This window comes from Panthera uncia (genome assembly GCF_023721935.1).
Source record: "Panthera uncia isolate 11264 chromosome B3 unlocalized genomic scaffold, Puncia_PCG_1.0 HiC_scaffold_1, whole genome shotgun sequence".
Taxonomy (NCBI): domain Eukaryota; kingdom Metazoa; phylum Chordata; class Mammalia; order Carnivora; family Felidae; genus Panthera; species Panthera uncia.
In genome coordinates this window covers 114,911,177-114,927,195 of record NW_026057582.1, presented here as the reverse complement: position 1 = coordinate 114,927,195, position 16,019 = coordinate 114,911,177, and the positions used below count along the sequence as shown (strand labels likewise).

The window sequence follows — 16,019 nt, the reverse complement described above, 5'->3', positions numbered from 1 at the left end:
ATGTCAATTATTCCCCAATAATCAATATAGAGTTGTGTAGATTTTGTGGGTGAACTGTATAGTATGTGAATATATCTCAATAAAGCTGTTATAAAAATCAATATAACGTACTTCATTGATAAAATTAAAAGGCCCATTTCAATAGATGCAGAAAAAGGCATCTAAGGAGAGAGAGGGAAGATGGCGGCGTAGGAGGACGCTGGACTCACCGCGCGTCCTGCTAATCACTTAGATTCCACCTACACCTGCCTAAATAACCCAGAAAACCGCCAGAGGATTAGCAGAACGGAGTCTCCGGAGCCACCGCAGAGGAGTGGCCCACGGAAGAGGGTAGGAAGGGTGGCGAGGCGGTGCGCGCTCCACGGACTGGCGGGAGGGAGCCGGGGCGGAGGGGCGGCCTGCCAGCCAAGCAGAGCCCCCGAGTCTGGCTGGCAAAAGCGGAGGGGCCTGACGGACTGTGTTCCGACAGCAAGCGCGACTTAGCGTCTGGGAGGTCATAAGTTAACAGCTATGCTCAGAAAGCGGGAAGGCTGGAGGACAAAGGGAGGGAGAGCTGCTGAGCCCCCGGACGACAGAGCTCAGTTTGGTGGGGAACAAAGGCGCTCGCCAGCGCCATCTCCCCCGCCCATCCCCCAGTCAAAATCCCAAAGGGAACCAGTTCCTGCCAGGGAACTCGCTCGCTCTGCGCAAACACCCAACTCTGTGCTTCTGCGGAGCCAAACCTCCGGCAGCGGATCTGACTCCCTCCCGCTGCCAAAGGGCCCCTCCTGAAGTGGATCACCTAAGGAGAAGCGAGCCTGCCCCTCCTGCCCCCGAGCACCTTGCCTACCCACCCCAGCTAATACGCCAGATCCCCAGCACCACAAGCCTGGCAGTGTGCAAGTAGCCCAGATGGGCCACGCCACCCCACAGGGAATCCCGCCCCTAGGAGAGGGGAAGAGAAGGCACACACCAGTCTGACTGTGACCCAGCGGTGGGCTGGGGGCAGACATCAGGTCTGACTGCGGCCTCGCCCACCAACTCCAGTTATACACCACAGCACAGGGGAAGTGCCCTGCAGGTCCTCACCACTCCAGGGACTATCCAAAATGACCAAACGGAAGAATTTCCGTCAGAAGAATCTCCAGGAAATAACAACAGCTAATGAACTGATCAAAAAGGATTTAAATAATATAACAGAAAGTGAATTTAGAATAACAGTCATAAAATTAATCGCTGGGCTTGAAAACAGTATAGAGCACAGCAGAGAATCTCTTGCTACAGAGATCAAGGGACTAAGGAACAGTCACGAGGAGCTGAAAAGCGCTTTAAACGAAATGCAAAACAAAATGGAAACGACGACGGCTCGGATTGAAGAGGCAGAGGAGAGAATAGGTGAACTAGAAGATAAAGTTATGGAAAAAGAGGAAGCTGAGAGAAAGAGAGATAAAAAAAAATCCAGGAGTATGAGGGGAAAATTAGAGAACTAAGTGATACACTAAAAAAAAATAATATACGCATAATTGGTATCCCAGAGGAGGAAGAGAGAGGGAAAGGTGCTGAAGGGGTACTTGAAGAAATTATAGCTGAGAACTTCCCTGAACTGGGGAAGGAAAAAGGCATTGAAATCCAAGAGGCACAGAGAACTCCCTTCAGACGTAACTTGAATCGATCTTCTGCACGACATATCATAGTGAAACTGGCAAAATACAAGGATAAAGAGAAAATTCTGAAAGCAGCAAGGGATAAACGTGCCCTCACATATAAAGGGAGACCTATAAGACTCGTGACTGATCTCTCCTTTGAAACTTGGCAGGCCAGAAAGGATTGGCACGATATCTTCGGTGTGCTAAACAGAAAAAATATGCAGCCGAGAATCCTTTATCCAGCAAGTCTGTCATTTAGAATAGAAGGAGAGATAAAGGTCTTCCCAAACAAACAAAAACTGAAGGAATTTGTCACCACTAAACCAGCCCTACAAGAGATCCTAAGGGGGATCCTGTGAGACAAAGTACCAGAGACATCGCTACAAGCATAAAACATACAGACATCACAATGACTCTAAACCCGTATCTTTCTATAATAACACTGAATGTAAATGGATTAAATGCGCCAACCAAAAGACATAGGGTATCAGAATGGATAAAAAAACAAGACCCATCTATTTGCTGTCTACAAGAGACTCATTTTAGATCTGAGGACACCTTTAGATTGAGAGTGAGGGGATGGAGAACTATTTATCATGCTACTGGAAGCCAAAAGAAAGCTGGAGTAGCCATACTTATATCAGACAAACTAGACTTTAAATTAAAGGCTCTAACAAGAGATGAAGAAGGGTATTATATAATAATTACCAGGTCTATCCATCAGGAAGAGCTAACAATTATAAATGTCTATGCGCCGAATACCAGAGCCCCGAAATATATAAAACAATTACTCATAAACATAAGCAACCTTATTGATAAGAATGTGGTCATTGCAGGGGACTTTAACAACCCACTTACAGAAATGGATAGATCATCTAGACACATGGTCAATAAAGAAACAAGGGCCCTGAATGATACATTGGATCAGATGGACTTGACAGATATATTTAGAACTCTGCATCCCAAAGCAATAGAATATACTTTCTTCTCGAGTGCGCATGGAACATTCTCCAAGATAGATCATATACTGGGTCACAAAGCCCTTCATAAGTTTACAAGAATTGAAATTATACCATGCATACTTTCAGACCACAATGCTATGAAGCATGAAATCAACCACAGGAAAAAGTCTGGAAAACCTCCAAAAGCATGGAGGTTAAAGAACACCCTACTAACGAATGAGTGGGTCAACCAGGCAATTAGAGAAGAAATTTAAAAATATATGGAAACAAACGAAAATGAAAATACAACAATCCAAATGCTTTGGGACGCAGCGAAGGCAGACCTGAGAGGAAAATACATTGCAATCCAGGCCTATCTCAAGAAACAAGAAAAATCCCAAATACAAAATGTAACAGCACACCTAAAGGAAATAGAAGCAGAACAGCAAAGGCAGCCTAAACCCAGCAGAAGAAGAGAAATAATAAAGATCAGAGCAGAAATAAACAATATAGAATCTAAAAAAACTGTTGAGCAGATCAACGAAACCAAGAGTTAGTTTTTTGAAAAAATAAACAAAATTGACAAACCTCTAGCCAGGCTTCTCAAAAAGAAAAGGGAGATGACCCAAATAGATAAAATCATGAATGAAAATGGAATTATTACAACCAATCCCTCAGAGATACAAACAATTATCAGGGAATACTATGAAAAATTATATGCCAACAAATTGGACAACCTGGAAGAAATGGACAAATTCCTAAACACCCACACGCTTCCAAAACTCAATCAGGAGGAAATAGAAAGCTTGAACAGACCCATAACCAGCGAAGAAATTGAATCGGTTATCAAAAATCTCCCAACAAATAAGAGTCCAGGACCAGATGGCTTCCCAGGGGAGTTCTACCAGACGTTTAAAGCAGAGATAATACCTATCCTTCTCAAGCTATTCCAAGAAATAGAAAGGGAAGGAAAACTTCCAGACTCATTCTAGGAAGCCAGTATTACTTTGATTCCTAAACCAGACAGAGACCCAGTAAAAAAAGAACTACAGGCCAATATCCCTGATGAATATGGATGCAAAAATTCTCAATAAGATACTAGCAAATCGAATTCAACGGCATATAAAAAGAATTATTCACCATGATCGAGTGGGATTCATTCCTGGGATGCAGGGCTGGTTCAACATTCACAAATCAATCAACGTGATACATCACATTAACAAAAAAAAAGAGAAGAACCATATGATCCTGTCAATCGATGCAGAAAAGGCCTTTGACAAAATCCAGCACCCTTTCTTAATAAAAACCCTTGAGAAAGTCGGGATAGAAGGAACATACTTAAAGATCATAAAAGCCATTTATGAAAAGCCCACAGCTAACATCATCCTCAACGGGGAAAAACTGAGAGCTTTTTCCCTGAGATCAGGAACACGACAGGGATGCCCACTCTCACCGCTGTTGTTTAACATAGTGCTGGAAGTTCTAGCATCAGCAATCAGACAACAAAAGGAAATCAAAGGCATCAAAATTGGCAAAGATGAAGTCAAGCTTTCGCTTTTTGCAGATGACATGATATTATACATGGAAAATCCGATAGACTCCACCAAAAGTCTGCTAGAACTGATACATGAATTCAGCAAAGTTGCAGGATACAAAATCAATGTACAGAAATCAGTTGCATTCTTATACACTAACAATGAAGCAACAGAAAGACAAATCAAGAAACTGATCCCATTCACAATTGCACCAAGAAGCATAAAATACCTAGGGATAAATCTAACCAAAGATGTAAAAGATCTGTATGCTGAAAACTATAGAAAGCTTATGAAGGTAATTGAAGAAGATATAAAGAAATGGAAAGACATTCCCTGCTCATGGATTGGAAGAATAAATATTGTCAAAATGTCAATACTGCCCAAAGCTATCTACACATTCAATGCAATCCCAAACAAAATTGCACCAGCATTCTTCTCGAAACTAGAACAAGCAATCCTAAAATTCATATGGAACCACAAAAGGCCCCGAATAGCCAAAGTAATTTTGAAGAAGAAGACCAAAGCAGGAGGCATCACAATCCCAGACTTTAGCCTCTACTACAAAGCTGTAACCATCAAGACAGCATGGTATTGGCACAAAAACAGACACATAGACCAATGGAATAGAATAGAAACCCCAGAACTAGACCCACAAACATATGGCCAACTCATCTTTGACAAAGCAGGAAAGAACATCCAATGGTAAAAAGACAGTCTCTCTAACAAATGGTGCTGGGAGAACTGGACAGTAACATGCAGAAGATTGAAACTAGACCACTTTCTCTCACCATTCACAAAAATAAACTCAAAATGGATAAAGGACCTGAATGTGAGACAGGAAACCATCAAAACCTTAGAGGAGAAAGCAGGAAAAGACCTCTCTGACCTCAGCCGTAGCAACCTCTTACTCGGCACATCCCCAAAGGCAAGGGAAGTAAAAGCAAAAGTGAATTACTGGGACCTTATGAAGATAAAAAGCTTCTGCACAGCAAAGGAAACAACCAACAAAACTAAAAGGCAACCAACGGAATGGGAAAAGATATTTGCAAATGACACATCGGACAAAGGGCTAGTATCCAAAATCTATAAAGAGCTCACCAAACTCCACACCCGAAAAACAAATAACCCAGTGAAGAAATGGGCAGAAAACATGAATAGACACTTCTCTAAAGAAGACATCCGGATGGCCAACAGGCACATGAAAAGATGTTCAACGTCGCTCCTTATCAGGGAAATACAAATCAAAACCACACTCAGATATCACCTCACGCCAGTCAGAGTGGCCCAAATGAACAAATCAGGAGACTATAGATGCTGGAGAGGATGTGGAGAAACGGGAACCCTCTTGCACTGTTGGTGGGAATGCAAATTGGTGCAGCCGCTCTGGAAAGCAGTGTGGAGGTTCCTCAGAAAATTAAAAATAGACCTACCCTATGACCCAGCAATAGCACTGCTAGGAATTTATCCAAGGGATACAGGAGTACTGATGCATAGGGGCACCTGTACCCCAATGTTTATAGCGGCACTCTCAACAATAGCCAAATTATGGAAAGAGCCTAAATGTCCATCAACTGATGAATGGATAAAGAAATTGTGGTTTATATACACAACGGAATACTACGTGGCAATGAGAAAAAATGAAATATGGCCTTTTGTAGCAACATGGATGGAACTGGAGAGTGTGATGCTAAGTGAAATAAGCCATACAGAGAAAGACAGATACCATATGGTTTCACTCTTATGTGGATCCTGAGAAACGTAACAGAAACCCATGGGGGAGGGGAAGGAAAAAAAAAAAAAAGAGGTTAGAGTGGGAGAGAGCCAAAGCATAAGAGACTGTTAAAAACTGAGAACAAACTGAGGGTTGATGGGGGGTGGGAGGGAGGGCAGGGTGGGTGATGGGTATTGAGGAGGGCACCTTTTGGGATGAGCACTGGGTGTTGTATGGAAACCAATTTGACAGTAAATTTCATATATTAAAAAATAAAAATAAAAAATAAAAAAAAAATAAAAATAAAATAAAATCCTTTGACCCAAAAAAAAAAAAATACAATAAAAAAAGCCTTTTCTATTCTTTGCTTGAATGAATACTCTGAAGTTTTCATTGATTCTGTAAGATGAAATGGACACCTTTGATTACAATCTGAAATTGGAAACTACTGAGTGATAACCATCATTCACTGTTATTCTAGAACTATATTGCTATAATCCCATGGGATCAAGCTTCTCCAACTTTCAAGACATTTGCTGATAAAGGTAAAACAACACATTTAGATTACCTACTCCCAAATAGCAAAAATCATCTACTACTGAGGAACTACATTTGTGTCCTGAATAAGACTCATCAGTCATCAGATGATGCTACAAGCATGTAAGGCAATGATGTACTACATAGCTGTCTGATCCTCAGATGGTACTTTGGAGGCTGATGATAAACTACGGGTCTGACAACCCACTTTCCATTTCAAGATATTTCTTGAACTTTTTCTTGTTGTGACAGCAACCAAATTGATTAAACCTAGTCATGGGATTTGACACTATAGCCAGCAGACTTCTATTTGTTGATTGCTATTGATTTTCTTTGATACCTCATTTAAAAATCAATAGTTGGAAAGAAAAATAGGCTTAGTTTACACATACTTAAACATACTACTGTATGCTGGAGGAGGCACAGGTTTGGCAAGGCTTTGGCATCCAATTATAAGAAGAGCTCTTAACAGGTGAAAGCAAGGGCTTTAGATCGATACGCAGTTTTCTTTCTCAATCAAAGAAAGTGGCTATAAATTAGGCTCATCAGTATTATTTTCAAAGCTTTCTTGAAGCAAACAAGTTTAAACTTTTTGGGAGGGCACAGGGTCTTCCTTAGATATACATTAGCAAGGATATATCACTAAAGTTTTTGTTTTCTTTTCTTTTTAAGGATATTTATGGTACCTGGAGTTCATCCGGGCTTTTATCTTTTTGGCTTTTTTTTTATTTTTCTGCCTCTCTTCTCCATCTTTCAATGGTTCTGGTAGAGCTGCACTTTCAACCACAATGTCAATAATATACTTCTTTAATGAAAGATGCTCCTGCAAGATAAATAAATGATAATAACATTGATGATGGTTAAAGAATAACATAGCATTGCTACAGACTACAGTGAGTATAAAAAAGTATATAGATAAAAGTAAAGTAATATTTACGAAATTCTGTTTTTCACAATTCCTTTGGAAAACACTGAAGAAATGTTTTACTTAAGATTTTCATGGACTTATCAAACCTTTTCTGTACATCAACTGTTATAAATGCTAAGGATACAAGGACATATCCCTATCCCTCACAACCACACAGCATTGAGAGGTAAAAAAAAAAAAATGTATGTGTATATGTAAATGTACATATGTATATATGTGTGTGAGTGTGTGTGTATGTGTGTGTATATACACACACATACACACACAAATCTATAATATCCAGTAGTAAGTGTCGATTAGAAAGATGGGATGCTATAGGAGCCCAAAAGGGAAACAAAAGCAATGTTCACTGGGGGTAAAGGGGAAAGGTTTCAAGAAGGAAGTACCATGTCTGCTATCTCTTGAAGAATGGACTGAATTTGAACATACAGATATTAGATATATGTGTGTTTGTTTGAGCTGAGTGTTGGGAAAGGTGGCAGAAAGGAAAAATAAAAAAAAGGCATTTCAGAACACACAAAAAGAGATGAAAGTAGAATGTGGTTACTGGAAACAGCGATGTGGTTTGGCTGGAGCGCACAGATTCTGGCCCCATGTCCCTCCTTATCAATGTTAGATTTTATAGCCCATTACTATAATCACTTCCTTGCATGTCCACAGCATGTACATTCCCTTCCCCTCTCTTCTTTACTCATACTTGCATGGCAAAATCCCAATTCTAAATCCAACTCCCACCCTACTCTGTACCCATACCTGGCCAGATTAATGTGGCTGTAATTATGAACTGTGTTGACTACTCTCACTTTAAATTTATGACATTACAAATGTCATACTCAAATGGCCCCTAGTATTGCCAGGCAATTAGGGAACCTTAAACTATTTTCTCTACACACTCTTTTCTAGAAGTTGTTTTAGATCTCCTCAAATTTCTAACACCCTTAGCCCTGTAGATCACTTCCTCTTTCCTGACACTTTTTCTTCACTAGGCTTCCAGACATTATTACGCTGTCCTCCTAACTTACCAGCTGCACCTTCTAAGTCTTCTTTGTTGGATTCTTTTGCTCTGCATGAGCAAATGTTGGAACATCCCAGAGCTATACACTTGTCTATCCAAACTCATTCATCAAGTGCAGTGACTTGAAATATTATTTATACACAGGCAATTCCCAAATTTTTAGCTCTAGCTCTGACCTCTCCTCTGAACTCCACTCCTATATCAAACTGTCTACTACAAATTTCCACTTAGATAAAGTATTTCCATCATAAGCATTTCCAAAATAATAGTCCACAACAAAATGCTTATGTTCCCCACATACAGTTACTCTTCTCAGAATGTTTCCCATTTCAAATGCAACTAGAAAAAAATACCCAGGTCTCAAATCAAACAAAAGCAATAATATAAATAAAGATAATCCTCTTACCATATCTTCTAAGGATACATGGTATAAAGCAAGTCATATGTGAAATCATTATCCATGTTACCATTTTTGAATGCTTAATTAATACATGATCAGCAAAGGGCTAACCTGAACACATTATTTCCTATAATCATCACAATACCATAAAACAGGTGGCAATATGTTTACATTTTACAAGATACTTAATAATGGTTCAGAGAGGTTTGGTATTATGTCCACAGCCACAAAGCTCAAGGTCAAACTAGCTGACTTCACAAGACCAAGCTATTCCCCTCCCCCAACACTGCCATATAGACTGAGTCTGACATGTTAATTTCTATTTCTGCACCAAGAAAAAAGAATATTCCAAATGACACCTTCTACTTTATGGAAGGTCCAATATACTATTTTAAGTTATATGTAAATGTCATTTACATATCTAATAGAATCCACTAAAGATCACTATACACAAAGGTAGACACTATACAGAAAATCTTGGACTTTATCTAGAACTATCGAAAATCCTGTCTTCTTAAAGAACAATACATCTACACACATGAATTATGCATTCACGTTAATGTTAACATTTTCAAAAATCTCAAAACTAAAAACAAATGAGAATATATTTTTATTTGACTTAGTAAGTTTTATCTTTTTAAAAAAACTTTTTTTTAAATTTATTTTGAGAGAAAGAGAGAGAGAGAGAGAGAGAGAGAGACAGACACACCAGTGGGGGAGGGGCAGAAAGAGAGACTCCTAAGCGGGCTCCACACTGCCAGTGCAGAGCCTGACGTGAGGTTCTAACTCACAAACCGCGAGATCATGACCTGAGCTAAAGTCAAGAGCCAGATGCTTAATCAACTTACAGTTGATTAAGGTGCCCAAAAGTAAGTTCTATCCTAATATAAAATCAGTATGTGTCAATTATAGAATATATAAATAAAAATTAAGAAATAAAAAATCTCATAAAATACTAACACCTAAAAATAATTATATGAATATATCTTATATTCTTTGTGTGTTTTTATATGTGGGATATGCCATTTATAATATTTTATAAATTTTTTAAATTTAAAATTTCAAATACATTCTATTAAATAATATTCTACAACATAATCTAGTGGCTATCAGTTATTCCACTTCATGAATATACCTAATTTTACTACTTTATTGTTAGATATCTAGATAACTTTTATTATCAATATTATAAATGCCAGTGCAACAAATATTCCTACAGTTAAGATTTTAAACACATAATCTATTTTCCCTTTGATCAAATCATAAAACTGAAATTCCTATATCACAGAATACACATATTTTTAAGGATTTTTATAAGTATTCCCAAATTGAACAACCAAACTGGGAATTAATTTACATGCCCACAAGTGATTTGCCACTACCTAGTGTTTCTATTTTGTTTGTAAATCTATCAATTTGTTGGCTGAAACACTGGTGTTAGTATGTTAGACCATTTATATTTTGTCCTCTGTGACTTAAAATGTGTCTTTTGTCCAGCTTTCTATAAACAGATTTCAAGTTTTTATACGTTTCCGTCTAGTGATTTGCATTATATTTTAGCTTCTATAAGAAACAAATCAATTTTGGGCGATAAAAGAAACACACTGTGGGACGTGACAGAGGATAATTAATAGTCATTTTTCCATTAAAACTATGGAGACTTTATACAGGAAGGTACTGAGATGGCTTCTGAAGATAGAAGGTATATGTAAAGGTTTTTCAACACTAAGGAGTGGCTGATGAAATTATGGCATATTTCCATGAGGAAATATTAGTCATTAAAATCCTTATAAACAGAAAATTGGAAGTAGATGAAGGCAGTGGCAGCAAAATTTTAGATTCTCTCTAGGGGCATCTGGGAGGCTCAATCGGTTAAAAGTCCAATTTTGGCTGAGGTCATGATCTCACAGTTGGTGAGTTTGAGCCACACACTGGGTTCTGTACTGACAGCTCAGAGCCTGGAGCTTGCTTCAGATTCTGTGTCTCCCTCTGTCTCTGCCCCTGCCCCCTCATGCTCTGTCTACCTCTCTCAAAAATAAACAGCAAAAAATTTAGCTTCTCTCTAAATTACCATATAAAACAGAAAAAGCAATTACATATCAATAGCAAAACCCACAGAAAATATTTACAACAAAACAAGGTGACAATGTATCCCCCTAAACCCCACACCAAGTAGGTGAGGTCAAATTACCAACCCATCAGCAGAGTTTCAGTGTCTTTGAAGGAGAAATCAAGGGAAACAAATAGTGAATAATGAACTTCACAACAGAATTCTAGAAAAGGAACCATTTTCCATTGGAGAATTCAATAGGCCAATTTGAGAAGAGCACCTAAAATGGAGAGAAGTTTGCCCACTCCGAAGGCAGTGAAAGAAACAGCTGCATTAAGGACTTAATACTTTGGTGAAGGCTAGTCCCAATGAACTCTCAAAACTGAGCCATGGGAAAACTGCTGCAAAAGGAATTTAAATGTGCCAACTAGAGATAATAAAGATAAAGGGGGAAAAAGCGTAGACAAAAGAAGAGCAAGGAAAGAGAATAAAGAAATTTCAGAAATCAAGTTACTCTATTTTATACAAAAATAACAGAAAAGGAGCTCCAGGAAATTTGAATACCTATGCCAAATTCACAACTGAATCTAAAAGTCTTATAAAACCAATTCCACCCTAAAAGTATCAAGGCCAATAGCCAAAATTATTTTTAAAAAATAGCTAAAATTAAGCAACAATACAAACAATGAAAATACACCAAAAAACATGCACAGGCTAAATCCAAATTTTACTCTCCATTTCAAAACAAGCTAAAACAAATTTTTCAAGGGGTATAAGGCATGAGAAAACAACACAACTCACCATCTTAATAATTTAGAATTTAGGTCATGAGATTCAAAGAAGATTGAAAATGAAAAACTAACACTTAAAAAATGTTAATAAAATAGAAGACACAGAAGAAAGAACAAACAACAAATAACGCCTTAGACAAATAAAAGATGAAAGGAGAAAAATGTTTATATCCAAAGATATAAAGAAAAAGGAGTTGAGAGTAAGTGGAAATATGAAAGATGGGCAAAGATGTAAATAAAAGTCTGTTAAAAAAGAAAACCAAAGCAAGGGAAGAGATCAAATAATAAAAACTATAACTCAAGAAAACTCTCCTGAAGAGAATATAATTAAATACTAAAAGGGTACACCGCATGCCCAAAAATACTGACCCAGAGTAGCTAAAGCCGAGATATATCCTATTACAACTTTTGGGCTTAGAAGAAAAAGGAAAAATTACTTGAACATATAGGGGAAAAAACAAGTGAGTTACAAGGGAAAAATCAGATTACCAGCAGCCTTCTTGACAGCAACATTTTATGGCAGAAGAAAATGAAGCAATATATTTAGTATTTTCAAAGAAAGAAATATGAGCTAAAGATTTTATATCTAGTAAAACCAACTTTCAGGAATTAAGTCACAGATAAATGTTATCAACATTAAAAAAACTCAGAGAATATTATATTCATAAGATCCTCCTGTGGAATCAACTAAAGAACAAGCCTCTGAGGATCCCAAGGAAAGATGGAAGAATAGGAGGATCTTAGGCTCACCTCCTCACATAGGTACACCTAAATAACAAACACATGTGCATAAATAACCCAGAAACCACCCAGAAGACTGGCAGCTCTCCAAACCTAATGTAGAGAAGAGGGTAGGAAGGGTGGAGACATGGTCAAGAGCCACATGGCCCTCACTGCAATATAGCACAGAAGTGGCAGTTTGAAACACACCTGGGGTTTATGAAAGTGAGGTTTGTTTACTAGTCTCAGAGCATGTGCTAGAGGGGCAGGCATCTTAGGAAGACTTCTTCAAGAACAAAAGAGCTGGCAGTGCCATTTCCCTCCCCTCCCCTTACCAAGATACAGGGATACATGGGAAACAGCACAGCCCAAACACTCTCCACGTAGCTTGCTAACAGCATGCGCTGCCTCCATGTTCTCCTATGGACCCACACCCTCCAACACACCCTTGACGAGAGTCCAACCAAAGTAGCACCACAGGTGTGACAGTGTGTAAGTGGCCCTGAAAGAGGTCAGCATCATACCAAAGTGACTCTGACCCTGGGGAGAGGGGCAGAAAAACACACAAACCAGTAAGGTGGCAGCCCCAGCAGTGGGTTGGAGCAGACATCTGGTCTGACTGCAGGCCCTACCCACCAACCAAAGCTTCCCAGGAGACAACAGAGGGCAAGTGCCCTGCAGTGTGGTGCTATGGTGGCTCCGACAAATGCATGGTTTAAGCCAACTCAAGCTTAGGCAGACCCACACTGGCCTACTAACAACTCAGAGACGAAACGCTGACCACAAAAAACAGAGACTTTGCAGACTACTATGCTTAAGGCAAACCCAGCTCAGACACAATAGTAAAGCACATGCAATGCACACAGGAGATACCCATGAAGCGCCAGATTCAGGTGAACAGGGGACATTGCAATACAGGGCACTATAGCACCTCTTCATCATAAGTAAGATCAGGAGCTGTAGCTGACTTTCCTAAAACACACAAAGAAACACAGAGAATCAAACAAAATAAGGAGACAGAGGAATACGTCTCAAATGAAAGAACAGGACAAATCAGAGCAAGAAGACTAAATGAATGGACATACATAATATGCCTGATAGAAATTTAAAGTAATAGTCATAAAGACACTCACCAGACTTAAAAAAAAAAAAAAAGAGTGAGGATCTCAGCAACACCCTCAACAAAGATACAGAAAACATAAAAAGAAACCAGTCAGAGATGGAAAACTTAGTAGTTAAAATTAAAAATACACTAGAGCTAATAAATAGTAGACTAAAAGAATGGATGAAAAACCTGGATGACAGAGTAATGGAAAGCAATCAAGCTGAACAGGAGAAAGAAAAAGACAAAAACTGAGAATAATAAAAGGAACTCAGGACACCATCAAGCACAAAAACATCTGCATTACAGGGGTCCCAGAAAGGGAAGAGACTAGGGAACAGAATATTTATTTGGAGAAACAATAGCTGGAAACTTCTTGAATCTGGGAAAGGAAACAGAAATCCAGATCCAGGGGGCACAGAGATCCCACAACAAAATCAATCCAAGGAGGTCCAAACAAAAACAGAGGGTAATTCAAATGGCAAAATGTAGTGATAAAGAGATTTTTAAAATTATTTTTTAATATGAAATTTATTGTCAAATTGGTTTCCATACAACACCTAGTGCGCATCCCAACAGGTGCCTTCCTCAATGCCCATCACCCACTTTCCCTCCCTCCCACTCCCCATTAACCCTCAGTTTATTCTCAGTTTTTAAGAGTCTCTTATGGTTTGCCTCCTTCCCTCTCTGTAACTTTTTTTCCCCCTTCCCCTCCCCCATGGTCTTCTGTTAAGTTTCTCAGGATCCACATAAGAGTGAAAACATATGGTATCTGTCTTTCTCTGCCTGACTGATTTCACTTAGCATAACACTCTGCAGTTCCATCCATGTTGCTACAAAAGGCCATATTTCATTCTTTCTCGTTGCCAAGTAGTATTCCATTGTATATATAAACCACAACTTCTTTATCCATTCATCAGTTGATGGGCATTTAGGTTCTTTCCATAATTTGGCTATTGTTGAAAGTGCTGCTATAAATACTGGGCTACAAGTACCCTATGAATCAGCACCCCTGTATCCCTTGGGTAAATTCCTAGCAGTGCTATTGCTGGGTCAATAAAGAGAATTTTAAAAGCAGCAAAAGAAAACAGTTACATACAAGGGAAACCCCATAATGCTATCAGCTAATATTTCAGCAGAAACTTTGCAGGCCAGAGGGAGTGGCATGATATATTCAAAGTGCTGAAAGAAAAAACCTGCAACCAAGAATACTCTATGCAGGGGTGCCTGGGTGGCTCAGTCGGTTAAGTGGCCAACTTCAGCTCAGGTCATGATCTTGCGGTCCATGAGTTCGAGCCCTGCGTCGGGCTCTGTGCTGACAGCTCAGAGCCTGGAGCCTGTTTCAGATTCTGTGTCTCCCTCTCTCTGACCCTCCCCCGTTCATGCTCTGTCTCAAAAATAAATAAATGTTAAAAAAATTAAAAAAAAAAAAAAAGAATACTCTATGCAGCAAGAAGAGGCAGAGTTTCCCAAACAGAAGTTAAAGAAATTCATCACCATTAAGCCAGCCTACAAGAAATGTTAAAGGACATTCTTTGATGGAAAGGAAAGACCATAAGCAGGAATAAGAAAAGTAGGTAGCACAAAAGCAGTAAAATTAAGTACATCTATAAAAATCAGTCAAGGGATTCACAAAATAAAAAGATATAAAGTATGACACCACACATTTAAAATGTGGTGGGGAGAGAAGTAAAAATTAAGTGATTTGAGAATGGGTTCAAACTTTATAGATGGCTATATGCATAATATATTATACATAAACCTAATGGTAACCACAAATCAAAAACTGTTAATAGATGTACAAAAAATAAAGAGAAAGAAATCCAAGTACATTACTAAAGACAGGACACTGTGCGAGAAGACAGCAAGAGGAAAAATAAAGAGAAAGAATTCCAAATACATTACTAAAGGAAGCAGAGCACTGTGAGACAAGAGAGCAAAAGAAAGGAACAGAGAAAAACTGCAAAGACAACCATAAAGCTAGTAAAAAAAAATGCTAATAAAAGTACATGCCTATCAATAATTACTGTGAATGTAAATGGAAATACCAGTTCAATCAAAATACATAGGGGGACGGAATGAATAAAAAGCAAGACCAATCCATATGCTGCCTGTAAGAGACTCATTTCAGACCTGAAGACACAAGAAGATTTAAAGTGAAAGTATGGAAAAGTGTTCACCATGCAAATGGCATGAAAAGAAAGCCAGGGTAGCAAAACTTTTCCGGGACGAAATAAACTTTAAAACAAAGACTGTAAGAAGAGACAAAGAAGGATGCTATATGATCATAAAGGAAACATCCAACAAGAATATATAACAATTGTAAATATTTATGCACCCAATAGGAAAGCACTCAAATACATAAAGCTACTATTAACAAACATGAAGGCAGTAATCAGTAGTAATTCAGTAATAGTAGGGGGCTTTAAAACACCACTTACATCAATGAACAGTTCATCCAAACAGAAAATCGACAAGAAAACTGGGTTTGAATGACACACTGGACCAGATGGATCTAATAGATATATTCAGAACATTCCATCCTAAAACAGAACACAATTTCTTTTCCAGTATACATGGAATATTCTTAATAGATCATACAAGGCCAAAAAACAAGTGTTAACAAATTCAAAAAAAGGAAGTCCTATCATCCATCTTTTCTCA

The 16,019-nt window shown here is 38.5% G+C and overlaps 1 protein-coding gene across 3 annotated transcripts in view; it reads right to left on the bottom strand.

Moving 5' to 3' along the window:
• SCAPER (S-phase cyclin A associated protein in the ER) overlaps window positions 1–16,019 on the bottom strand; it is a 522,663-nt gene that overhangs the window by 282,433 nt on the left and 224,211 nt on the right. For all 3 annotated transcript variants that reach the window (XM_049611895.1, XM_049611896.1, XM_049611897.1), the window contains one exon: window positions 7,036–7,172. In XM_049611895.1, the coding sequence (XP_049467852.1) occupies window positions 7,036–7,172 (137 nt within the window). The remainder of the gene's footprint in view (window positions 1–7,035; window positions 7,173–16,019) is intronic.